This window comes from Hippichthys cyanospilos, chromosome 6 (assembly GCF_059441005.1).
Source record: "Hippichthys cyanospilos isolate Australia breed blue-spotted pipefish chromosome 6, RoL_Hcya_1.0, whole genome shotgun sequence".
NCBI lineage: Eukaryota > Metazoa > Chordata > Actinopteri > Syngnathiformes > Syngnathidae > Hippichthys > Hippichthys cyanospilos.
In genome coordinates, this window is record NC_142374.1 from 23,037,820 (window position 1) to 23,065,797 (window position 27,978).

At 40.9% G+C, this 27,978-nt stretch overlaps 1 protein-coding gene and 1 long non-coding RNA gene across 4 annotated transcripts in view; one reads left to right on the plus strand and one right to left on the minus strand.

The window, feature by feature from the left end:
* tmem117 (transmembrane protein 117) overlaps positions 1–27,882 on the minus strand; it is a 34,733-nt gene extending 6,851 nt beyond the window's left edge. The window contains exons 1-6 of one of the 2 annotated variants that reach the window (XM_088416470.1): positions 27,541–27,882; positions 26,540–26,858; positions 20,367–20,499; positions 6,057–6,156; positions 3,191–3,288; positions 1,587–1,746 (exon numbers count right to left, since the gene is read on the minus strand). In XM_088416470.1, the coding sequence (XP_088272596.1) occupies positions 1,587–1,746; positions 3,191–3,288; positions 6,057–6,156; positions 20,367–20,499; positions 26,540–26,858; positions 27,541–27,579 (849 nt within the window). In that variant the 5' untranslated portion in view covers positions 27,580–27,882. The remainder of the gene's footprint in view (positions 1–1,586; positions 1,747–3,190; positions 3,289–6,056; positions 6,157–20,366; positions 20,500–26,539; positions 26,859–27,540) is intronic. The other variant, XM_088416471.1, reaches the window with a different exon arrangement.
* On the plus strand, positions 1–27,952 carry LOC148422864 (uncharacterized). 2 transcript variants are annotated; one of them, XR_015865827.1, is made up of 4 exons: positions 1–88; positions 12,084–12,163; positions 26,545–26,753; positions 27,561–27,952. It is a non-coding gene; the product is annotated as an uncharacterized LOC148422864 (long non-coding RNA). The 2 variants fall into 2 exon arrangements; XR_015865826.1 differs by lacking the exon at positions 27,561–27,952 and having other exon boundaries at positions 26,545–27,217.
* The last annotated feature ends 26 nt before the right edge of the window (positions 27,953–27,978 follow it).

Consider the following 27,978-nt stretch of genomic DNA (forward strand, 5'->3'; position numbering starts at 1 on the left):
AGGCTTGACTGCTGGAGTTAGCCAAACATGAAGCGGACACAAGTGTTGCTCTGAAAGTTACGCGATATTGGGACACTCATAAGTCAAGGTAGGTATATTTTAGGCCTGCATAATTAATCAAATTTAAATCGTGATCGCGATTTTGGCTGTCACGAATAATTAAACTGATCCTCTGCGATATTAATGTTTAAAAAGCCATCTACCTTACATGTCAAATCAAGCACGTTGTCATCCTACCACCAGGGGGCAATGTTTCCCACTTGTTTGCATGACAAAAGCTTATGTTTTTCTCACCCTAATATATTATTTACCGGTGTGAAATGTCATTGAGTTTCTCACCTGATTCCTATATACCAAAATGATACCTAAATGACATTTTGACTGCTAATTGATTAAAATTTGCTTAAAAATAAGCAATGGTTCCAAGTAGGTTTAGGCTTCATTTTTTTCATTGGTTTGCGCTCAGCAAGTAATTCTTTACTTTATTTGTTTTAGTTTATTAATATTATTTGTAAATAATATTTTACACTCATAAGGGACACTCATAAGTCAAGGTAGGTGTAATTTAGGGCTGCTCAGTTAATGAAATTTAAATCGTGATCACGATTTTGGCTATCATGATTAATTAAGCTGATCCTCTGCGATATCAATGTTTAAAAAGCCATGTACTTTACATGTCAAATCTAGCACTTGGTCATCCTACCACCAGGGGGCAATGTTTCCCACATGTTTGCATGACAAAATCTTATGTTTTTCTCACCCTAATATATCATTTATCGGGGTGAAATCTCATTGAGTTTCTCACCTGATTCCTATACACCAAAATGATACCTAAATGACCCAAAATGACACTTTGACTGCTAAATGATTAAAATTTGCTTAAAAATAAGCAATGTGCTTGGTTCCAAGTAAGTTTAGGCTTCATTTTTTTCATTGGTTTACGCTCAGCAAGTAAGTAACCATTTACTTTATTACTATTATTTGTGAGTATCCAGCCTTGAATTCAATTCAATCAAGAAGTCATCGACAGTGAATTGATTCCGCATATAATAGGAGAAGGGGGGCTTTTGGGGGTAGCGGTGGCGAGCATCGCCACTCCTTACAGTTGTTTATACCCGGACAAAAACATCTGCATATTCATGAGCCACAGTGAGACAGGCCCTATTGATTTTCCTATGGGAGACAGCAGCTTGTTTGTGTAGGTGTGTGTGTGTGTGTCCCTAATCTTGTGAGTCATCGCAGAAGGAAATGAAGGCAGCCCGCGTTGTAGAGCGTTGCAGGGGGTTCATGTTGGGTGAAAAGTGGCATCGCAAGGGCGCAAATAATGGCAGGGGAGCCATATAAGCAGAATATACAGTATTTAAACAAGTGTATACATGCGTGTCATGCACGCATACGGTATGCGTCCACCGCTCCAGCCGAGAATGATCAAACGATCCGCCCGCTGCTCCGCGCCGCAGCTCGTCATTGATGAATTGGGAGAGGGGGATGGGCGGATGGGGAAAAAAAGGCCGAGAGACGTCCCAGCGACTCTCCTTTATGTGTATGTGCGTTGTTTTTAATTGGCCGCTGGGGAGCAATCGTACCTGCATGACAATGAGGAGGTCTAAGACCAAGATGAAGGAGGCCAGGAAGGCTCTGGAGACCTCATCGCTGGGCAGGAAGCCTTGGTTCAGGCAGTCCCAGCAGATCCAGTCGGTACTGATGCCCAGAACCACGAGCGACGTCAGCGAGACCAGCACGCTCCTGCGGCCGGAAGAGATTTATGAACGAATTAGGGAGGAAGCCAACCTTGAAACTAACATTTATTTTGCCCCAAATCCAAACCAGATGAGGCGTGCATTTATTTACATCCCGGAAGAGAAGAAGAACGGGGGAGTCAGTGTGGTGACTAACAACGTCAACTAAATTGTGTTCCTGTCAAGATAAATGGAGTGTAATTGTGCGTGCGTTTCTAAACACCGCGCTAACTGTAAATGCCACGTAAATTGGCACAAAGCCCACCCCACACCCCCTCGGAAAGTGAAGATATCTGTCGTGTTCAAACTGTTGCATTTTAAACAGTGACATTTCAAAGAGTAGAGACCTCCTCCCGGGCACAAAATCGGAACGGCATCAATCATGGTGCGGCCTCGAATAAAAATGCTTGAAACCTTAATTTAACGTAAACAAAAGTATAAATTAATATTTGTGATACAAACAAAGTACCGTATTTTCCACACTGTAAGGCGCACCAGATTATAAGGCGCACCTTCAATTAATGACATTTTAAAACTTTTTCCATATATATGTATATTCTTGATCCATCTATAAGGCGCACCTGATTATAAGGCGCACCATCAGCTTTTCAAAAAAATTAAGGCTTTTAGGTGCGCCTTATAGTGCGGGAAATACGGTAATATTGGTCACTATCCAATTTCTGAATGTTAGTCTAATATTTTTAGAATTGATGATTCTATCTGTTATTCAGACAAAATTTCATTATGCAAAGAAGAGTATTTATTACCAATACTAATAATTATTTATTATTCAATATATAGTCATTGGATTAAAAAAATATATATTATTGTGATTTTTTTGTCCTTCAATTTACTCAGGTTAAGAGTTTGTTTTCCAATAATCCTCCCCCACCAATTCCAAAATGCTGAATATGCAACTTCCATGGCAGAGCAGCAATGTGAACACACAATTTAAACCAAACCAAAAAAAAAAAAAAAATGCGTAATGAAGACATTTGTGTAACCTCCCTAGACCAAGCCTTCAAACCTCTCCAGCTCCTCCACAAATGTGCACCCCCTGAGAATCATTACTTATTGGAATGAACACTTTCGCCACAAAAGACTTTGGGGGTTTGCAGCATTTGTTTAGCAGTTACTGAAAGGTCATGATGGAAAAGAAAAAAAAAAAGCAGGGTGAGGATTTGCCATGTGACCTTGCCATGTTTATCGATTGCCCTCCTTGTTCTTCTCATATAAAGGTGCTGACACCCATGATGGATGATTAACACAGCTATTGGCTGCTTGTAAGCCCTCGCTCTACTGTACTAGATCATGTTTTTTTTTAAAGATCAAATCACATTTTTACGTTATTATCACAACACAGATCACGCTAACAATTTCACGCAATGATTAGGGAACAGTCAATACGCAGATCTACTGTATGTCAAACATACCGCATCAAAACATCTTACCAGAAGAGGACAATCCTATTGTTGCCCCGTTTCCAGAACCTTCTCGCACCTTTCCCCCAGTTCGGATAGTTTTTATCCTGAAGCATCATATCTGTCACCTGTAGAAACAATTGTAGTATCTAAGTGGACTCAATTGGAGAAACAACTTTTTTTCAGATAAACAATAAATATTAAGCAGCAAAAATTGGCCAATAAAACCTAATTTAGAATAAAATGTTTTTGTAGTATTGTATTTTCCGCAATACAAGGCGCACCCTCAATTAATGACATTTTAAAACCTTTTCCATATACAAGGCCCACCGCATTATAAGGCGCAACAGTAGAAGCTGTCAAACTTTATTAGTAGATCACAAAGCAGCTTTCTGACAACTCCATTCACTCCCAAAATGAATAAACAACTGTCTTATGTTTTATTTTACTAGTATTTCCATGACAATTTACTTTTTGACCACAAGGTATAACATGTAGTGCAACATTTATATCAGGGAACTTTTCCTCCAGTGCAATTACAATATAGTAATACTCAAAGTAAAAACAATATCTCTAAACTCTCAATAGCATAATAAGTCTATGTCAATATGAGCAACCTTGTTCAATTGTAAACACACAAAAGAAACAGATAAAGCTTGCTTTATCTGTTCATTCCCCATCTACGAATCCCAATCTCAATATTGATCTATATATATGGATCAATATTGATCCATATATAAAAGGTGTGCCTGATTATAAGGCGCACCATCAGCTTTTGAAAAAAATTAAGGCTTTTAGGTGGGCCTTATAGTGTGGAACATACGGTAATATTGGTCACCATCCAATTTTGGGCTGTTCGTCCAATATTTTTAGAATTGATGATTCTATCTGTCTGATTCTATCCGATTAATCGATTTCCACATGACAACGCTAGGTAGTGCCAATGCTACGAATTGTTTTTGAACCGTGCACATTCAAATTTTCCTCCAGTGAAGGAGTAAAAAAAAAAAAAAAAAATACCGTATATTACGATTTCACATGAGCGCTCGAATATCCCGGCTGCTGTCAGTTGTGGAGACGATGCGTTCGATACGTCCTGTCCGCTCACGTCAAAAGAGACGTCTTCTTCAATGCGACTGGTTGAATTAACGCTATGCGCAAAATAATCATTTCTGGAATCGGCTTTTTTTCGCGACCTGACTTGTTTCTTCCTCCCTGGCCAGACGTCTCCGTCTCCTCCTCCTCCAATCTGGTCTCTCTCGTCCCATGGCCTGTTCTGGCTCTGCGGTATCCGAGGAATACTAATGTCAGCAGCCGTGGGAGCTTGTCAACTTGTTTCAGCCGCGCGCACGCCAATTGCGGGGGAGAGCTTTTGCCTTTTTTTCGTTGACAAATGAACTGAGGGGTGTTCCCGTGTTTCCTCTGGATGAAACGGCTGGATAGCCCGAGGGTTTGTTAGCACAATAAAACCGACTGAATAGGATGCGGCTGACCCGTGAAATGTTATACGCTTGTAATTTTTTTTTTATACACTGCTTTACATAATTTACTTGTCGTACTCCCTCTCAAAGACTTAATAAAGGACAATTGTTTTAAATCGGTAGAACCCGGTGAGGCAAAAAAGATGAGGTTCAGCCAGAGAGAATGGCATTTTTGGGGGGGGGGATTCAATGAGCCTCATAAAACACATCAAATTCATCTTCCCAATTAGCCCTGCACGGTCAGACTTGGCTTAACTTTAATCAAGTTAATGTCGCGTTGACATGTTCTCTAGAGACAATTTGATTATTACAGTACAAGTTAGCTGTAAGGGTTCAAATTTACCGGTAATCGACAACCACAAATTTAAAGGGATAACTTTTTCACAACTCACACTTTGGCGCATGCTTTTGTATGCTGTTGATTGTGTGGATGCAGATTAGGCTAGGCCAATAAACTGAAATCATTTGATGAATTTCATAAAAATCGACCATTTGAATATGAGTTAAATTGCAAAATCTATATTTTGCAGGATAGTTATTAACTACATAATTGTGGCAATTAAACAGACAATGTGTAAGATTTAGAGCGTTTTTTCATTAAAAAGGAATAAAATAAATGATTAAAATTTTCAGACTTGCAAATAAATGACTTCTTAACGACCAACGGTATGTTTTAAATATAATTGTAGGTCTAGTTATCATGAAATGATATCACATGGGGGGTGGCACTCCTCCGGAGGCGGCCATGTTTGTTATAGCTTCGGACAATGGTAAATGCAGCACCCCTTGCTGTCCGCAATTAAAAACAGTCTAAATTGTACACATTGTCCCTTTAAGCAAGTTATGTACAAGTTGAGTTTACATAAAAACTGATTTTAGTATACATTATTGTTGTCTGAACATTTTTCAGTCAATTTAAACACAATTTTGTGATAAATCGAACCTTTTTGAGGTAAGCGTTTGTTGGGATTATTACTTTGAATAGAATCGACGAAAATCGTAATCGTCCTGACTTACCGGGAAAAAAATTATGTTCAGGCTTCGACCATAAAAAGTAATAGTCAGCACCGGTACCTGGTCTTGGTCCTTGCCCATCCCTACCTATTTTTATTTGATTCATCTTGCCATTACCATATAGTTAAGGTTTAGGGACTGTCAATTTTAGGGTTGTGGTGGGTATTAGGAGTTTTAGGAGATTCCTGAATGGCCAGTCCATTCCAAGCTGAAATTGGTATCCAGCCCTCTTACCCGTCGACAAATATGGTCATTTGTTGTCCGCAAGCCATCTACTTCTAACCTTGATTCTAACTTCCACCCGCAGCCAGTTAACAAATATTCCCAGGCCGGTTTGAGGTCAGTACGATTCAGATCATGGCATGCAAGCATCAGACAAACCGCAGCCTGTTGACTCTCACCATCCACGCCGTAACAAAGTCCCCCATCCAAGTCCCCACTGCGGCCATCTTCATAAAGCTGGCATTCTTGATGCCCATGTAATCTGTCACCATGTGAGACCTATAACACATGAACAGAACAGCAAATATGACAATATTTGTAAGTAGGCAATCAAAGACAGCAAAGAAAACAGTCACAGCGCCACTTTTACTCATGCTAGCAGTCTGAGCCAATCAACGTCAACCCGTGAGAAGGAGCCGCGTCTCGACCTTCCGCCAGGCTTGTGCGATTGTAAACGATCCACGCCAGCGCCAACACAATTTATCCCGTAGCGCCGCTTTCCATTTGGGCTATGCATATTTTGGCAAACGATCCATTTGCTGGGCCAATTTGCCCCGCGTCTAAATGATTTCAAATCAACACGGCCGTCTCGGCGCTTCGTACGCATTCAAGGGCACGTCGGCGCTCCTTTACAAGGGTGACGTCGCAAGAATATGAAACGCGCTTTCTTGAAAAAAAAAGCTTTTACTTTCTACCTTGGCAAAGCCAACCCCGCAGCTCAATTTTCTGCAGGTAATAGCCCAGCGGGGGACTGCGGGAGGCGGCTTGAGGTGAAGTGGGTCAGTTTTATGCCAGCGGAGGAGGAGGAGGAGGAGGGCTCGTTGATCTCCTCGACCGTCTTCGGACCGGAGTGGAGCAGGTGGGCGCCTCCCCTCCCCTCGACCCCAACAGGTCATGAATATAATGGATGGGGCACTGGCGAGGCTTTCAAGGGGCTCCATTTGAAGTCAATAGTACCATTCATCTTGGTTTGCTCCCAACCAATGCCCATAATGATGCGTTCTTCTGCACAACTTGACTTGGCTGCAACCTTAGTGCTGCATAGATCTTTCAAAATCACAACAAGTTTGTCAGGGAGGATGCTGATGCAACCGGCCACGGGAAAGTGGACTTCTTCTACAGACCCAGTCTGGCTGTGCGCACAGTCTTCAGTCGCTATCAGCGGCCCCCCCACGGACGCAGATATGTTGGAATCCGGCTCGAAGGACCGTGTTATGTCAGAGTTATCAATAATGAGAGACTGGAGAAAAGCCAAAACTCTGAGTCAAACACGATCTTTTGCAAAAGAGGGAGAGCACCGGGGTCTTCCGGTGCTCTGGGGCTCTCCTCCTTGTTTTATTCCAAAGATTACAAAGAAGACCGTTACAAGTTTCAAAATAATATTAAATAAGGAGTTTTTTATGTCTGTAGCGTGAGTGTGTGTGCATGTGTATATTTGTGTGTTCGTGTGTGTGTGAGTGGGTAGGTTAAGAGGTGTGCGAGCAAAGTGTTTTTATATGATAGGCGCATGATACACATATATACAATTATTTCATCAAAGTTCATAAGCATAAGTTTATGAAACTTGTCTTTATACAATGCCAAACAAAGGCACTGTGTTGCCGATTTCCATGGTATTGAAAAAAAATAAATCACAAATGGAATATTTACTGTTGAGACAAACATTTAAACTCAATCTGACGATTTAGAACTAAAAAAAAACAGTCGGCTCGATGATTAATCGATTATCAACAATAATCGTTGGTGAATTTAGTCATCAGTTATCGATCAATTAGAAGAGCCCTCCGCCGACATAGAGGGCGCTCGGACGAGACCCCCCACAAAATATTGAAAAACGCTATGGTCCATCTTTGTCGCCTGTGACAACACGTTTAAGACAAATCCATGAACTGGTCTCTACTACCGCTCTACTGTTTGTCCGCCGCTCATCGGAATAATGCAAAAATCGTTGCAAAAACTATGTAATAAATCCTTTTAATATGCATCTCAACAATTGTAATTGTAATGGTTTTCTATGGTCCAAAATTTGGAAAATTATGCCTTTTGTATACAAAGTCTCTCACATCCAGCTGCAATCACATAGAATTGTCAGACTTTAGAAGTTTTACATGTTTTAATCATCTGCTGGAAATTTCAGCTCCTTTGTTTTTTTTCCTCATTGATTTTTTTTAAAATGTCACAAAGAAATCAGAGAAATTTCCAAAATTTGTAATATAAAGAGTCACGTTTAATAATTCAGACACTGATGGCATGTTTTAAGTCGCTTTTTTTTTTTTTAACCCCAAAATGATTTGCACTGGTTTGAGGTACTTGGCTGCAAACGTATTTCGCTGGGGGTACATCAGTGAAAAAAGGTTGGAAACCACCGCTCTACTAAATATGCAAAATGAATGATTACCCCGTTTAGACCAGCTGCGAGGAAAGAGTTATTTACATGTTATCATCGATTGCATGATGGGGCCGATCTGACAGGCTTGCACGGACGTTATCGTCCCTCCCGGTCCCCGCCGGCCTCGCCAATAAACCAGTCTTGATTGGGGCGCACATTAAGCCCATAAGACGTTCGGCGGCTCGGCGGTGATCCCCTTAACTGCCGAGCTCCCATTGGGAGTCATTTACCCAGCAGCAAAATTCTAATCGATACTCCTGGAAATGGCTCCTAGAACCACACGCTGGGACTTTAAATCTAAAAAGGCTACCCCGACGCCAACCTCCTGCCCTTCACACATTTTTAATTGAGCAACCCCAGCGCTGAAGGAGGCGCATTTTAATTATTTTTTTTTCGCCCGGCTCCCAAGATGAGTTTTGGGACGTTTTGCGCTGCATGATCAGAGGCAGAATTCTCTGACTTATTCATGCCGACTGAAACTTTAATGGCCTTTCGAGTCAGTTTTGGCCTAATGAGAGAATCCAATGTAGTGGAACATTACAGTACCGTAGCGTCATGAATAATCGGCCACAAAATGGCTCCCGTGGCTTCATGGCAGGGCCGGCGCCAACGTTGTCGGCCGTGCCAGCTCAGATCCTCTGTGGGATGTTATCAGGTTTACCACGCTCGTTCCGTCATGACATTCAAGGACGTTTCGGCAGCTTTTAAAGTCTTGGATCCAAGCAATTAGCATGCATTACGGACAACCGCGGTCGTAAGCCCGCGTGGAACCGCCGTTTGATAACCAAATGTATTTGTATTATTAAAAGTATTCATCTTCTCGTTTCTGTTCAGCCACTGTCAATCACTTAGTTTCACGGGTGGTAAATGGACGTTCTGAAGCAAGCCTTGAATGGTGCAGGCCTCAGAAAAAAATTGAAGACAGTAGGAAAGATAAGCCTTTTTTTCCATCTACATATTTTCCGCACTATAAGGCGCACCGGACTATAAGGCGCACCCTCAATTAATGACATATTAAAAAAAAAATCCATATATAAGGCACACCCTCAATTAAGTACATATTTTAAAACTTTTTCAATCACAATATAGTAATACTCAAAGTAATAACAACAATAACTCAAATAATCACTCTAAACTCTCAATAGCATAATAACTCAATGTTAATATGACCAACCTTGTTCAACTGTAAACACACAAAAGAAACAGGTAAAGTTTACTTTACTTAATCCTAATCTCAATATTGATCCATTATACAAGGCGCACCTGATTATAAGGCGCACCATCAGCTTTTTTTTTTAAAGGCTTTTAGGTGTGCCTTATAGTGTGGAAAATACTGAATTTTAAGCAAAACAGAAATTATTGACGCCTCAGGACTTTTTTTGCCGTGTGTAAACCAAAAAAAAAAAAAAAAGCAAATTTCAATGCTTAACTTTATTGAAACGTCTTATTGAACAACTTCAAATTTGACTTTTTAAATTCATTTTATACAATACATGTTGTAAAATTCAACCGGAAACATTTGGGAGTTGCCGCCGTCATCAAGATGTCTTAAAAAGTTGAATCAAAACTTACTCCCTAAAGTTTTCACCAGTAAATATACAGTGGACCCCCGGTTCACGACGTCCCTGCCTTACGTTTTTTTCACTTCATGACGTGGACTGTGACGTTTTTTTCGTCTGCTCTACGGCATTTTTCCCGCTTTGCAATATCAACAACTATCATGACCTTATAGGTTGGCTGTGTTTATGTTGTTTTGCGGCTTAATTACGTATAGTATCAGTACCAACATATCAGTTCAACAAAACACATATTTAATCAGAAAATAAATCGCCAATGTGCCAAATCTAATTTAAATGCACTGTAGAAAGAATAAAATATCATGTTTTAGGCCCCTACTGCAAAGAATTCTTATCAGTGGCTAATTTTGGAAGTTGCTAATATATTTGTGAAAATAAAATGGATTTCATTTAGTGTTTGGAGTGTTCAAACGAGATGATTTTTGTCGGTAAAATCGGTGGCGCAAATATGTTCAGCTCAAGTGCTGTCTCTTGCTCAAAGCTCAGAAGTACCAGTGATGTAATGATTGGATTTCTTTGTACGTATTAACCTTCATCGTTAAAAGAAAAAATATCCAAGTTGTATTTGAGCTTCAGCGAAAGCTGAAATGCCGAGGACTGAGGGACAAATCAAAGCGCCATCAATAAAAAGTTGTAAAATGCATACTAAGAGCTTTCCCTCCCGTGTCATCGAGCACTCTTGATTTCTATTCATATTTTATTATCCATTTCACTTAATGCCTTCGTACAGAATTTTATAGACGTGTCTTCGGTCCGCTCGCCAGCAACCGTGACCACGCCGGCGACCTCGCGCTGCCGCCGTTGCCGCCGTAAACGGCTGAACTCATTCGAAACGTTAGCGACCTTGGACGACTTCGCATTGGAATGCATTGCCTGTCTGGAAAGCGTAATATCGGATTTACAGGATGCAACACTGAGGGCCGCTAGTTATCGTGGAACATAAAGATGTCAATAAAGACCATCCTCACTCTTGTAAACCCGATCCCTCAAGGTAATCTTAAGGTCCCATCTCAATTAATCTCGTGACACGGAAACTTGTTGAGATTGAGAACTTTCGTGTTTTATGAATGAAAGTGAATGTCATTTGGTAAAGTCCTGAAAGTCTTCCAAGTTCAACTCTATTTAACGACGCCATCTGAACACAAAGACCAAAAATACCGTATTTTTCGGACTGTAAGCCACGACTTTTTTGTCATGATTTGAGCCCTGCGCCTTATAGTCCAGTGCGGCTTATCTGTTGTTGTTTTTTTTTGTTTTTTGCTAGCCACCAGCAAGCAAATGTGTGTATCTGTTTGAGGTTTCAATTTATGGAACTACTATGAAATAGAACTGAAAAGCTTTGCTCAAAGAGTTTTAAAAATATATTATTAAAAAAGTATATATGTCTAAATTGAATAAGAGAATGTATAAAATTTTGGGTAAATTTGTGACATGTCAATTTTATATGCAGTACACAATATACATGATTTTATTTATGTATTTATGATTGTATATATGAATTATGTGCAACGTGTTTTATGTTCAAAATAAAATAGCCTATCAAACAAAAGGAGATAAAAAAAAGATGCTATTGAAGTATTCATTTTGATTTTGAACTGCTATTTAATTAACAGTGTTCTGTTTGTGTTGAAAATATCCATCCGTCTATTTTCTATAAATATGTTGGGACTAAACATGCAGGCATGTTCAGTCTGTTAAAAGAGAGGATGTTGCTGTTGGCAATTACAAAAAAAATAAATAACAAAAATAAATAAACTTCCATGTACCATATTTTTGTGTAAATATCTTATGTTATTATATTTAAATCTCATGTTATGCTACCTGCGGCTTATAGTCCAGTGCTGCTTACCCGTGACTTTTTTTTTTTTTTTGCTCATATTTTGCTGCTGCGGCTTATACAAAGGTGCGCCTTATAGTCCGGAAAATACGGTATATTGTGCTGAGTTCCTCAAATCACAGCTGAAAAAAAATGTCTTCACTTTTTACTCGGCCAAACTCTTCTCTTCCACAGCTTTCTAGAAATCCACAAATATATTGTATTTTTATACTACCTTGCATAGCCCCCAACCAAAAATCATGACGGGAAACATTCTGCGAGCGTTACAAACGGCAACTAAAATACCATCCGGCAAGTAAGCAATGACAAGATGCTGACATAAAAATGTAAATCTCTTCCTAGCTGACACATGTATACGTCAAAGCGATGATGCTTATTGTTTGAGCCTGCTGCTGTTTGGCAGGAGCGCGCCAGTGACATATGGAGTGGACCGCTGACACGCCCCCCTCGCTGTCCCAGAAAGCAGCCGGAAGATATAACGAGGTAAGAAACGTGTCACCTCGCCGCTTGGAATAACACCGGGTATTCCCACATGCCGGTAAATCACAAGGGGGTCGACGCCTTGCGCCGTGAAAGCCCGTGTTCATATTTAATAAGTCATTGTGTGAGATAGCGCGAGATTTGTTTGTGTGTAGGAAGGTGAGAGACGGTCCCCGTTTCGCAAATGCCACAATAACATCGTGATGATGCAATCGGAGGAGATTTTTCTTATCTCTAAGGCTTCTTGATAAAAAATTGGGTGGTTCTCACAAGGTATGGTCCAGGAGTGTCGTGTAAGAATCCGAAAATAACGTTTGGAATTTCAAAATTCTGTACTTTTTCATACCATAATTTGAAAAGTATTCTACAAGCTACATGCATCATTGTATCATAGCATGTACTTCAGTGTAATAATCTTAATATCTTTATTTTAATACGATTATCAGTTTATTGCAGTCTTTTTATTTATTTACTCATTTATTCATGTATTTATTTATTTTTGTGCGCAAGGGTAACCTAATCAAATCTGCATACAATATTTGTTTATACTAAATCTTGAACAACATAAATCTCTTCTGTGAACAAAGAATTTATATGCAGCCCAGGAGAAAAAAAAATTGCAAAGGAGTCACTATAACACATTTTAACAATAAATTGCTTCATGTTGCAATTAATCTTCCCGTAATTTGAAAAGATAACTGTACTCTTATCCAAGATAACTGTGCTCTTATCAAAGCAATAAAAAAGATTTAGATGAAATGTGCTGATACCTGCAGACACAGCAATAAAAAGTTTTAAATTAGATTTGCTGATACTTGCAGAAACCTTGTTAAAATGTCACTTATCAGCAAGTCTAATTGAAGGACATCTTTTCAAACTAAGAGCAAATTAATGGGAACATGGAGCAACTTATTAACTCCTCCGCAAAACATTTGCCTTTATTACTGTACGCTGTTTTTTTTTTCCAAAACAATAGTACTACTGACTCACGTAAACAGGAAAATGGCTGAAGGAGAAAAAATGCTTACGATAAAAGGCGCGATTAAACGAACCCAACCGCAGCGTCCTCTGGCAAAGTCCCGACGTCTTCCCGCTGACATTGTAGCTTTAAGATTACCACTTAAGTCTCCTCTCTGTGCCTTATTAAAGCCATAATTCCTAGCGTTAGCATGATACGGTTTCCAGCGGTATTGGGAGTGCGGCATTAACATGGAACCACGTGCTATTTATTCAGCCATTTGAATCCATTTGTCTGTGCATTAGCCCGGCTTAGAGCACGTACAAAAGATCACGGTTAACAACGGCAAATACCATGATGGCTTCTAAACCCTTTCAGGGTATCGCTCTTGTTAAACATAACTCATCCCACCCTCACCCCCTCCACATATGCACCCCTCCCCCCGCTTTAAATATCCACACAATCGGTTTCTATAGCGCTTATCGTGCTCACACACATGACAGGCGCCACAGCCTATCCAGGAGGATTTACAGAGAAAAGCAAGGCGGCGGCGCACAAATCAGAATGTCATCATTCAATTCAATTGAATGGATGGATTGGAGTTGGAGTTGATTCCACCTCACGTGATGCTGAATCGAATTAAAGTAACAGGAAGTGGAAATGAATTCTCACCACGCGATTGAAAATGTGACATAATTCCTATTGGAAATGCAGAGACTGATAGTAAGTAAAAATTTCCTTAATGTTAGAAAGCTTAGCAGTGTAGTTTAAAGTAATAAATTAAAATTGGTTTTGAAGTAATTATTTAAGTACTTTACAAAAGGGGTCCTCAACCACTGGTCGGAGGCCCGGTGCCAGTTGATCCAACGACTGGTTAAGAATAGAAAATCACCATTAATTCCATGGTATTTTAGGGAAAAATTCATATTAGAAAAAGAAAATGTTCTTAAATGATGGATCATTGTTTACTTGGAAGGAATTTTTTTTGGTTTCAAAAGTAATTGTAGTATTTAATACTGTGTACCAATGACTACTCATGAGTTGAATACTCTGAAAATGTGGAATTGAACATCCCGAATGTATATTGATTTTATATCAGATTAGGGGTGCACAGTTAATCGAATTTCAGTCGCAATCACGATATTGGCTGCCACGATTAATTAAGCTGCTCCTCTGTGATATTAATGTTCAAAAAGTCAAGCACTTTTTTCATGACAAGTTAAATCCAGCACTTTGTCATCCTACCAGCAGGAGGCAATGTTTCCCACATGTTTGCATGACAAAATCCTCTTATTTTCTCACCCTTATATATTATTTACCAGTGTGAAATGGTGTTGAGTTTCTCACCCGATTCCTAATATTTACAGTGTAACCTGTCAATTGAGATCCATTTTGAAAAATCCAATGAAATATTGGAAAAAATTTGGTTCGAAATGACCGAAAATGAAATTTTGACTGCTAATCGATCAAAATTTGTGTATAAATGTCTAAACGTATAAATATCACGAGTTGAATTTGAATCTAGGGGCCATTCTAAATTCAATTCAGAATTCGGTTCAGTCCTGGAAATCAAACGAAATCTTTGGAAGACTGGTGAGCGCAAGCTACAACGCCAGCGGCCACTTAAAACGTGCCGACGCGATTCCGGACAGCAGCCGCTCGCTCCTTTCCCGGCCGCAATCGCATAACTATGCCCCGCCTCCTCCGTAATTAGACGTGATGAATGGGTACGCCTCATATTGGCCGACTTAATTAAATAACACAGACTAATTAGAGGCTGATTTTGGCTGCTAATGGCACTGTAAAACGGAGGAATGGAATGGCACCATTTAACCAAACGTTTGGCGAGGCCCACCACACTCCCGGTGGTCACACCGGCCTGCTTTCGCACAAATACCCCCCCGGACTCCCTCCCTCCCTCCGCCCAATCTGACAGTTACATTAAAATGCAAATAGCCTTCACGTGGATTACAGCTCCCAAGGAGCCACCACGGGCTGAGTTTGCCTCCTGAAATGACACATGGCAGGTAACAGGTTGATAGCTGTTGACCTAGAGGTGACTGTTAATAATGTTGCTTAACAGACCGCTGACACGCCGCACACAGCCCGGAGAGCTCCCGCTCCATTGAATTCTTCTGACTGGACATATCGTATGAGTAAATGCGCAAAACCTTCTATCGCAGATAAGTTATTGTCCTCGGGGTGCCATTTATTCTGTTTACAAGCTGATGTAACGTAACCTATGAGTTGTTTGGGAAAAAAGGGAGCACTTAGAAAATGTGTTGTGAGAATAACTCAGCGACCTTTCCATCTTTGCCTGCACAGCCCCAGACAGGACATCAAATAAAAACACGAATGGATTGAATTGAGCTGCGCTGAACGGTTTTAGAAAAACATTGTACTGGATTGACAGTTTTCTCACAAATATGGTTTGCGATTTGTTCAGTGGCATCAGTTCTATCCATACATATGCAGGTTCAATTTATACCCACAAAAAAATGAAAACTGCTATGGTCTGTCTTTGAATCTTTGAAGTGATGACACTTTAAGACACAGGTGTCAAACTCAAGGCCCGGGGGCCAGATCCGGCCCGCCACATCATTTGATGTGGCCCGCGAAATGCTGATTCGAATTCAAGTTTCTGGTTAAAATACCACATTTGTCAGTTGACTTGAGCTTATAAAATTACGGGAAAAAAACAAGCATTTGTTTGCTCTCTATCGCTCTCTGATTTCAAAACTAGTTAGTAGTGTGACAAACACATCTAAAATTTATTTGATCAAAGTCATACCGGCCCGCTGACAATAAAAATGAGTTTGACACCCCTGCTTTAAGACATAGACATTAACTGGTCTTTACTGCCACCTACTGTCTCGAGGTGAAACACGAGTCAACAAAGAATTTTCTGTTTGCTGTCATAGCTTGACAGCCGTTGAAGAGAATTTTGCAAACATCACAAGGAAATCAATGTCATAAAGCCTATGAAAATGCATTTCAAAAATTGTAATTAGAATGGTTTTCAATGGTCCAAAATTTGGACAATGACCATTTTTGCACACAAAATCTCGCACGTCCGGCTGCAATCACATAGAAATGTCAGAATCGTTGCATTTTGAAATTTTACACGTTTTAATCAGCTGATGGAAATTTTATGGTTCTTTTCCCCATTGATTCTTTTATGTAATTAAAAAATCAAAGGAATTTCCATAATTTGTAACATGATGTCACAAAGGTTAAAAAAAAACGGTTAGAATGTACAATTATGGCATTCATTTTTCTGCTCCTTCGCAATCAAATATGGCAGTTACATGTTTTTTTTTTCTTTTATACAATAAAATTATTTAACAAAAAACAGTCCCTCAGCAAAACAAATTAACAATAATAATTTTGAGACCTGTTATCTCAAAATTTAACAATTGTACAATTGCACTACCAAATGTAGAGTAAAATAGTGCCAATAAAAGTAAATAACTGCTGATATTATGAATGTTTAATTTATGAGTGCGTCCTCGTCGCTAACCTAACCCGCTAGCATCTCCATTGCTCGCGCATGTGCTAAATTGTTAATGTAGCGTCTTATACCGACCGTATTTTCCCGACGTTAAAGCGCAGCAAAAAGACTTTGAAGAATTCGGTTTGCGATTTGTTGCCATTCCCTTTAGCGTAGCTCCATCTCGTGCAACCCCAGCCACTACTCTAGCTTCTATTCTGTGCGCCGCAGAATGCGGTGTGCCTTATAGTGCGGAAAATACTTTTTTTTTTTTTTTTTGAGGGAAGGGGGCTCACATTTGACATTTAAAGTATGATGCCGCGGAGCAAGCTAGCTTAGTGCCTCGCATTGTCAAGCGGCGGCAAAAGAATTGACTTCTGGGAGGTTTTTTTATTAAACCAGTTCAGTGCTGGTGAGCGTGACCCGTCACAGCATGCCGCCGATTGGTGAGCTCGGAGGATAAGAGCCCTTTAAAAATAAATATAGCTTTCCGTCTGAGATCCAAGAGCGATAAGTCGCTGAGCCCGAGCAGCAACTCTCCAGGCCAAAATCCAATGACAAAGGGCACAGCTGGCTTGCAGCTTGAGGTCACGCATCCATGTTCCCACGGTTACCTTGAGCGAGGTGTGAGACAGAGCTATTGTGGCGCAAATGTGTGTGTGGAACACCCCCTGACCCCCTACGGCGCACATCATGGCTCCGGCAGTCATCTCTTGACTGCCCCCCAAAACAAAACAACATCCTTTCAAAGACTTCACTGCAGCTTGTTCATAGCGACTAAATGCGAAGGAACACCCGCTCTCGCAGCGGGGGCCGCCAGCAGCCACAAAAGCATGTGGAACTTTTTCTTTGTGCTATGGCAACCGTGCTGCAGGCTCGGGGAGCGGTTGGGGGGGGGTGCAAATAAGGTTTGGATGGAGATCAAAAAGACTTGACTTTCCTTGCGTGCCACTCTTACTCATCCTCTCGTTCTCGCTCTGTCTCCGTCACCTTTTTTTTTTTGAAGTTACACGCATTCGTGCCACCGTAGGCCGGCGTTCATTTTCTGAGGGGCATCCCGGGCAAGGCGTGAACTCCGCTCTTGCATGTCGCAGTAGAACAGAGATGAAAACGTTAATGGTTTTTGGCAGGTACAGGCGCTTAACGTACTGCTTGTGAGGAGAGAAAACAAGCGGGAGTGCTACAAGAGCACCCCCTGTTGGTAAATTCCAGTTTTACAGCATTCCATAAGGAGCGACGGATGCGGTTGATGGAATTGATGCGTTATTTTAGTTGCTGCTTTTTATAGACGGTATATCTCTTGAATGCTGCATATTTACACTGCAAGTCTCAATGCTTATTTAGGCATAGGCCTATGCATTACTATAGACCTTTAAAAAGAAAAAAAATGAAGATGTGACCAGCGCATGATGAGTAATGAGAACCTCTCGACCAACAAACTTCACTATTTGCATTGACCATTATGTATACATTGTCTCGGTTTTGCGTATTGTGATTGACAGGAATGTGGTTAATATCCGTCCGGTCGTCTATCGATGGAAAATAGGCAGGGGCAACCCTGAACTGGTTGCCAGTCAATCTCACGGACGAACAACCGTTCACGTACCCAATCACACCCAGTGACAGTTAAGAACCTCCAATAAACCTGCTGCATGTTTTTGTAGCGTGGGAGGAAGCCAGAGTGATCGGAGAAAACCCACGCAGGCTCAGGGAGAACACGCAAACTCAAGTCAGTCGAGAAATTTTGTATCTGTTGGCCTATCTCAACCACCGCTGTAGAGCTTGGGTAAAAATCGCAGGAAATGCAATATCACACATTACAGTACTAATTATTTAGTACGCCAAGCTGCACCACTTTAGAATTTGCAGCATGGTTGTATTTTGAACTTGAACGTCATCATATAATTTGCGTGAAATTTCAACTCCCTAGTATTTTTTTTTTCAATGCTTCTCCTTTGATTTCACAAAGAAATCATGGAAAATGTCCCACATTGGTACCACGTATGCACGAGGGTTAGCTAGGTGTTAAAAGAAAATCAATGTAGTTTCCACTACTGTGTTATAAGCCCGCCAGGCTTTTCTTGCCCCTGCCTTGAAGCTAAGCTTACCCCCCCCCCCCCTTCCATGCAAAAATGCACCTAAAAACGCACTTGCTTCTGACAATCAAGTCCCGCTCAAGCAAAGGCTCCTCGAGTGTGTAGCATCTGAGCAGACCTGCCCCTCAGCTGCCGTCTTTTCCAAGCCCGTGTCACTGGCGGGAGGAAGGCACGAGTGACAGATGGACCCATTCACAAAGTACAAACTGATCCCACCAGCCGAAGAAAAACTCAATTATGCCATCCTGGATATGAATGACACGGAAACATAATGGGGGAAATGAGTCAATGTCCCACCTTGGAAGATTGTAACGGATACGGTGTAAAAGCCAGGCTGGCTGGACAAAGGTGTGAAGTTTCTCACTCACAAGCTTGTTACCACCGCTGCCCGACACGTTTCATACTGTCGTCCTGGCAAAGGTGGCTTACTGTGTGAAAAGGTCATTAAAGGAACGCGCTTTTGGATAGATTTCTCCTCAAGCGTAGACCATCTTGGTGGACCTGTCCCTGGGCTTCTGTCATCTCGACAAACAAGGTGGATGCTGATGTCACCCGCAGGAAGCAGGCCAAAGTGATAGATGAACTGATTATACAAACTCATCCCTGCGGCTGTTCTTAGCTGCTCACAGATCTTGAAGTCTTCACCCTTATATTTGTCTTCTTAGGGATGCAGCTATGGAATATTTCGGTATTCAGGTAGCCTACTGAAAATACTAGCGAATAACCGGATATAGAATAACAAACATCTTTGCTTGACCAGAGAATTCTAGATACAGAAGATAAAACACATTCTTACTGGGGGGGAAAAAAAAAAAAAAAAAAAAAAAAAAAAATATATATATATATATATATATATATATATATATATATATATATATATATATATATATATATATATATATATATATATATATATATATATATATATATATTTATTTATTTTATTTTATTTTATAATATATATATATTTTTTCTCAGTTTTAAAAACACAAATATATATATATATATATTTTTTTTTTCTCATTTTTAAACACATATTTTTTTTTTCTCAGTTTTAAAAACACATTTATTTTATATATATATATATATATATATATATATATATATATATATATATATATATATATATATGTATATGTATATGTATATAGTTTTTTTTCATTTTTCGAAACACATTTATTTTATATATATATATATATATATATACTGTATATATATATATATATATATATATATATATATATATATAGTTTTTTTCTCATTTTTCGAAGCACTTTTTTTTTTTTCTTTTTTTTAACCCCCGTGTGTCCGGTGATTTTTCACTAGCCTGGCCATTTTATCACTGAAACAAAACAACAAACAAAAAGACATGTCTTTGCTGCGAACCTACGTGCTCGGCTGTTTTTCCCAACGTTTGACGGACACCTCGCAAATGCATAAATGGATTTCTGTCAGGAGCCTGACATGAGGATGTTGTGGCAGGATCACGGATGAATATGTGTAACTGAAGGCAACCTGTCAGCATCCACCGGCCTTTTGTTTAAAGACTTTGTCCGATTAATCAAAGCGTGATTGAATCCGTGGTTAGGTGAGACGTTTGGGTCAATGGGCATGGGGTGGAGCTGAAAAATGAGCATAAGGATGAGGTGAAGCGGGGCTTACTCCATGCTCCCAGCCATCAGAAGGACCAAGTTGTAGACATGTGAGAAGATGAAGAGGAAAAGGATGGTGGTGAAGAACATGATCATCCAGGAACCGTGATCCTCGCGGAACACTTGCAGGCGCAGGTATCGACCTAAAGGTGACAAGGACACACGGGACCGTCAGTGGCGGTTCCAGCAGCTTGTCAACCCTCAAAGACGCACGCCGCGCAGAGATGAAACAAAATGAACGATCTACATGGATCGATAACGTCCCTCTCTCTTGGACGCGTGCCCTTTGGGATTTAAATTTAGATGAAGGACCGATCCGAGGTGTCGTTTCCACAACCTAAGAGCGATTATCTCTCAACGTCCGAGTTGGTCAATCCCGACGCGGAAAACATTCTGGTCGCACTTCGTTTCAGCCGCACGCCTGACAGCAACGCTTGTTTCATGATACCGGTTGCGCTTGGGTTGAGCTCGGTGATCATTTAAACGCTCGTGACCCGTGGCGTTTTTTGCCTGATGCGGCCCAGGCCCGAAATCAAATTACTTGAGGAATATAGCGTCTCTCTGGCAGAGCATGAGATCGTTTCTGATGCGAGGTCTGCTGCGCTGAATGCGTAATGGCGAGCCCGTGTTGTCTGCTGGCGACGGGACCACTCGGAGCCTGTTCAAAGATTGCCCTGGGTGCTAACGTAACAGCCATTTTGAGATCCGCGCCCCGATGAAATCTGCAATCACGGGAGTACATTTGGATATAAAAGACACGGTATTCCATATGAGTGATGTATTTGGTCTGGAAATGCCAGTTATTGAGCTATACAGCCTCCTCTAACACTGCAATCATTAAAAGAAAATGTCATACCGTAAATCCCCATGAATAAGACGCTTTTTTTTCTTTGAAAATGAAGGCCAAAAGGTATGGGTACGTCTTAAAAATAGTACTGTATTTTTCACACTATAAGGTGCAACAGATTATAAGGCGCAGTGTCAATGAATGGCCAGTTTTAAAATATATTTTTTTCATATATAAGGCGCACCACATTATAAGGCGCACAGAATAGAAGCCACATCAGTGGCCAGGGTTGCGTTAAGGGTTGCGTTGCGCACCGTATTATAAGACACACTGTCAGCTTCTGAGAAAATTGAAAGCTTTTAGGTGCGCCTTATAGCGCGGAAAATACAGTAATTCAAAAATTCATTTTTTTTTTTTTTTTAACCAACACCAACTTTTCTCAACATTAGCACCTAACAGCTAGAAACGTTAGCTACTAGCAGCTCTCAACTGTGCTATAAAGGCTAACTTTGGATTACTTTAAACGGCAGTTTAATAGATGTAAATGACTCAAGTGACACAGTTCCCGTTCCTACTGATCACTTTTGAACAAACCAACTGTGTTGATTGAGCCTGTAATTATCACAACTGTGGTTTTGATGTATATATATTTTGATATATATATGTGTGTGTGTGTGTGTGTGTGTGTGTGTGTGTGTGTGTGTGTGTGTGTGTGTGTGTGTACAGCAGCATATCACATTAGCGGAAGACGCTGTCGCTATGCTAATAGTACATTAATAGCCTTAGCATTTTGCGCACAGTGACAGACTTAGCAAAACTTGCATTTGTTATGCACATTGGTACAAAATGAGCAGTAGCATAAGCTTTGCCATAAGCAAGGTCCAACTGTGAATGTTTTATGAGCCCTTATAGTACCCTTGATGACAACGCTGTAATGCCATTTATCTTCTCATAACTTCATAAATCAGCAGTCAAGTGCTTCAAGGTTACTCGGATACGCTCGGCTCTTCGCGTACAGTCTTACATCCATCCGCTTTGAGGTTTCCCTTTGTGTGGACATCACAGGCGGCCATCTTTGTTGTGGGTATTTGACTGCTCGTGGAGTTAACCGCCGTCTTTGTGTTCATAGCGAGGCCATAGAAAGGGCCCTCGACATCCGTGTTCAACATCAATTTGCCATAACCGAGATTGACCAGCATCGATTCCAAACCATACGTCTTGCTCGGTGGTATTTCAGGGCTCATCGCTGTTGCATAATTGAATTCACTTGCATGGCTGAACTTAATTGCCTCCCGTGCCAATGAGCCCTGCTTTTAAGGCTACGCGCATGGTATGTATCAGTACAAAAAAAAAAAAAATGGTGGGGGTCGAGGGAGCTAGTTAAGGCAGCAAGCCCATCCATGCACTTCAAGTCTAGGCGCCCCCCCCCCCCCCCCCCCCCCCCCCGATAAGGAATGATTCATGTGCGCTGTCCGGGCTGGATGCTCCGTATCTAACAGTTACGACATACGGATGAGGTGGCCACACAAAAAACACATACGCGGAAAAGGAAGCACTACGAAATCCTCCGTCAAATCCTTGAGATTTCATTTCAGTCACAGTGTGAAGGCATTCGCGTGAAAATCTTCATTAGTTCATGTCCAGGCCTGCTTCTTCTTTTTTTTCATCTCCAGTATTTCCACGCGATACAAAAGCGGAGTAATGTCTCCATCTAGCGGTGAGCTCAGTCAATACAGAAAAAAAATAAGCTCATATAATACTGAAGTGTCATGTAATGAGACTGTTCATTTTGATCAATTCCCAATTAAAACCAAAACGGATCGCGGCCCGTTTTTAATGAACTAAAATCTCAATAAAGCCTCCCCGCCGAGTCCAAATTGTCTCACGCTCAAATTTACATCTGCCTCCTTGTATATTATCACGATAGCGTGCAGCGATCGAGATGACATTCATAGCGACGACCCGCCGAGGGGTGAAGAAAAAACACACACACACACACACACTCACACGGTCGCTGTGGACACACACTGACCAACATAAGAGCCGGAACTAGCAGCACAAAATAAATAAATAATAAAACAGGAGTACTGGAGCCCATGGGGAGCAATTATGTGTGTCAGATGTTACACAGTAGTTTTGATTAAGTTTCTGTTGACACACACACACAACGAACACACACAGCTGGTAGCAAAAGACTGAAGGTGACCTAAGTCATACTCGTTGAATTTATTTTTTCAATTGCAATAGTCATCTATAATTCATAGTTGTGTGCACAATTCTGATACACTTTGTCATAGTGATTCAAATGTATTTAGTTTGCCCCCCCCATCCTTTCAATCCATACTATTGTGTTTTTTTAAGTGCGTTAAGTAGAACATTAGTGCAAAAGCCCAAGAAATTCAAGCTAAAAAAAATAATTTTCTGTTAAATTGTTGTCAGTGCAGCTTATAGTCCGAAAAATACGTAAATAGATGAACAACATTAAAATTTCCAAAGTCACCCATCGCAATAATAAAAGGGCCAACATTTGCCCCCTAGACATGGGTTGAGGACCCCTGCATAGACGTACACAAACTACCACCTATGTGTACTTTGTGCCTCCATCTCTTGCGCATTTTATTTCATTTCAGCCCAACAATCATAACCTCCATTGATATAGCGCAATCCCCAGCTCATCTTCGGAATATTCCGAGGCGGCTTGGGAGTATCCGCCGTCCCCGAAGCCGACGCAAAATGAGCTGAGATCTCACAGTGCGGCCTTGTGTCTTCTCCACCGAGACACGTTATTGATGGTGCGGAGTCACTGAATTTATGGAAATAAGCAATTAGTGCAAATCGCGTTCCGCAAACATCTTTGCGGTTCAAATTAGCAAGCAGAGTACGCGCGCATTGCACTTTGACCGGAAGATGAATGCTACTGTACACACGTTGCCTTTGCGTGGCACATATGACAGAAGCCAGATGGCATCTGCGGGCGACAACCAATCAGAGTTTGGCATTTCCACGCTGACACTCTCTGACGACAGCCGTGCAAAATAAACACGTGTGATTCCATAGGAATTTTTCAAGTAGTCGCCTGTTTACATGGATAATAGGAGCTGGAAAATTGCGTGAACAAATACCCTCGTGAGAGCTAGCCTGTTTGTTTGTGTCCACTTTTGCGTCCATGTTGTCTCGGTAAGACAGCAAAGTTGTCGTTCGCCTGCGTCCCTGCATCGTCGGTTTTCAAAATATTATTCATCGTCCATTTACTTTTTTATTCAACGAAACTTGAGCACTCACGTACATTTTTGACAACTTTGTCCGCCATCTTTGTTTTGGGACTGATTTAGTTTATTGTTTAACTGTTACAAATCTGCGCTTTATCGGTGCGTTTTTAGGTTTGATTGTTGTTTTTTGGCGCCGCCTCTGGCCGCTGTTGATATTACATTTTGCAGTGAGGAAGTGAGGCTTCAGTTGAAAGCATCGGCAAATGTGTCTGTGACAGAAAAAAAAATCAAAAATAAATATAAATAGCTGCTATTAAATTTCTGGATGTATAAAAAGCTTTTTGGCAGTGAATGAGTTTTAATTGTTTGGCATATTGTTTAACAGTTACAAATCTGCGCTTTATCGGTGCGTTGTTAGGTTTGATTGTTGTTTTCTGGCGCCGCCTCTGGCCGCTGTTGATATTACATGTTGCAGTGAGGACGTGAGGCTTCATTTGAAAGCATTGGCAAATGTGTCGGTGACGCACGTTTTTCTGTCGCTCTGCGAAATCAAGGTCAACACAGAATTTTTTAAAAAAAAAATATATAAATAGCTGCTATTGAATTTCTGGACGTATAAAAAGGTTTTTGGCAGTGAATGAGTTTTAATTGTTTGGCATATGTCACTCCAGTTGGATATCTCCTACCATTTATTTATATTATGTCTATATAGCGTCTATTCGTTATCGAATGATGTGGCTGCTTTCATCGTCAACATCCAGCTCACCGTGAGGGTTGTGTGCGCAGGAAGTATCATGTCACAAAACTCGGGCAGAAGGGAAGCTTTCTATTTATGCAGCAAGGAGACGTTTATGTGCCAAGGCTGCTCTGGGAGAAGTCAACCAAGTGAGGAAAATGGCTCTACACAAATCAAGGAAAACAAGCTGTTCAACACACTAGAGTCAAGAGAAATTTAAGTCATTCAACCCCAAAGGTGTATTTTTACGTTTCTTTCAGGAGTCCAAAGATTCAATCCAAGGTATTCATTTGATTCGTTTATTTATTTTGTAAATCGTTAGCATCGAATAAGCTTGGACGGTAATAAAACGAACAAATAAACAAACACTATCAACAACGAATATACATAAATAAAAAAAACGCCAACTCCAAACTATTTCGTTGAAGCGTTCATGCATAAATGTACTAGCAAGTATATTCAAATGGCGTTTCAAATACATTCTAATTCAAATTCATTTGAATGTACTTTTAAGCTAAATTCTAGAAATTATTTCCCATAATGCAAAGGGGTATGGTGCATGTGCAAGTTTTAAAAAAAAAGCTATTTTTCTTGGTGCTAGACCTACATTACATTAAAACAGTACATTTGAAAGTTAAATAAGATTATTGGTCATTTTTATGGCTTTCTTATTATGGTCATTTGACAGTTTTTCCCACAATTCTGCAGGATGTGCACAGAGAAAATGACAGACAAAATGCTAAATATACATTATTGCAATTGTTCAGGTTACCAAGTAACGCTCAAAGTCATTATTTCAAGTAGGACGCCTGTTAAAAGCATTGTGTTTTTTCAAAGTTGTAGGCTCGTCACCTGTCCCTTGACAGGACGTCTCATTTATGAATACTTTTACTACAATTCTGACCCCATGCACACCATCCTTTCTCATTACAAAATGTAATATCAACAGCGGCCAGAGGGGGCGCCAAAAACAGATCAAGCCAAACAAAGCACAAATAAAACACAGATCTATAACTGTTAAAGAAGGAAGTACATCGGTCTCTAAAACATTATCTCGGATACGCTAGAAAAACGGTTTCCCATAATGCTCTTTTTTTTTTTTAAGCTGTGCCAGACAATATACCACTGTGATTGAAAACTAAATAAATAAATATTAATTGTCCATTAAACAATTTTCCCTCAAAAAATGCTACATTGTTAGCATTTAACCCTTGAACTGTTATTTAAAATCCGTTTGAACTTATTGCAAGTCTGTTCAAATAAATTTTCCAGCACGTCTTCATCAGTAGCTTATTTCAAGGTCCATGCGCTAAATTTGGTGGTCCTTTTTTTTTTTTTTTAAATTAAACTCTGTCAACATGACTGCAGTGAAAAGGTCACCGTATCAACAAAGCTCGGGCTTGTGTACAGTCTTGCGCCGTTTGACTCACATTCCGGTGTGCATGACTTACCAAAGAGCTGCCGGTGGAAGACAAACTTCCCAGCGAGGAGGCCGGTGAAAATGGCCAGCATCCAGCACGCCGCTTTGACGACGCTCCACCCGCCCCCGGGGTACTTGTTGAAGAGCAGGGAGAAACAGTTGCCCACCATCACTATGCGCGCCTCCGTCTGACTGTGGGACACGGGGTCCTCGGCGAAGATGAGGAAGTTGAAGAAGATGACCAGGTAGGCCGCCGTGACGCGAGACCACGGGTGCTTGAAGTAATAGCATAAGCAACTGCGTGTCTCCATCCTGTTGAGCCACGCCCCCCGCCACCACCCGCGCCACACCTGGAAGTGTCACAGCGTCGCTCCGTCAGATCGGTCACGTCGGCGGGGGGGACGCCCTTCGGCGCCGGATTAGAGCGTGAAGGCCATAGGTTTGGATTATGCCAGGGCTTCACATTTATATTTTGCCAAGCCCCCCAGAAAAGAGAAAACCTATCGCCCCCCCCGCCCCAACTCGACGAGCTGACTATAAAAATCTTATTATTTATAAAAATTGTATACTTTTATTTTTTAAACCATTTTTTAACATGACAGGAAACCACTGACTTTTTCAAGTGCCCTGAACTTCTTGTTAAAATCTCACAAAGAAGGTTTATGCTACTCAAAATGTATTTGAAGAAATAACAAACACAAACAAATGCTAAACGACATTTTTACTTGTTTAAGTGCACTGAACTTTCTGGTAAAATGTCACGAATTTTATGAAATTAGACCAAAGCCAAACCGGAGGCCTTTTAATAATGCACTGGTTGAAAATCAGTGATCAACAAATGATTTTTAAATTGCTTTCATTATAGATATTTGCTTAATAACGTTTTTGTAGCGACATTTTGTATATCTTGTTTTGATTGGATATCGCAATCCTTTTACTGTACCTAATAAAGTGACCTGGAGACATTACTACGAATTCGGTTATGGACAACTTTTAAATCCGAACACAACATGATGTCAAACTCCAACGCACCTTACCCACGCCGGTTCTAGCTCGGCCCGACGGCCACATCACGCCTCCAGCGGTGCCCTCGAAACGAGACGATGCGGCGAGAAGAAACCGGGATTTTCATCCATGGCGCGACCTGTTGATGCTGCGTTCCGGCAGCCGCACCTCCCGGAAAATCCCGTTAGGCCATCGCGCCGGAGCGACCATGACCGGTGCTTCGTCTCGCGGGAGCCCGGCTCAAGGTGCAAATATCCGGCTGGGGCTGGCACGCTGATGCGGCGCAGAAGCGGAGGACCGTTATCACGCATCGCATCAGTGAAACGCAACGTAACCTGTCTGCACGTTGAGAACAGCTGACGTCAAGTCTGCGGGAGTACGACAGTATCACTTCCGTCGAGAACTGTCAAAATAAAGGTCTATATTCGTAATGTCTCGGGCCACTTCACTTGCGCACATAAACTC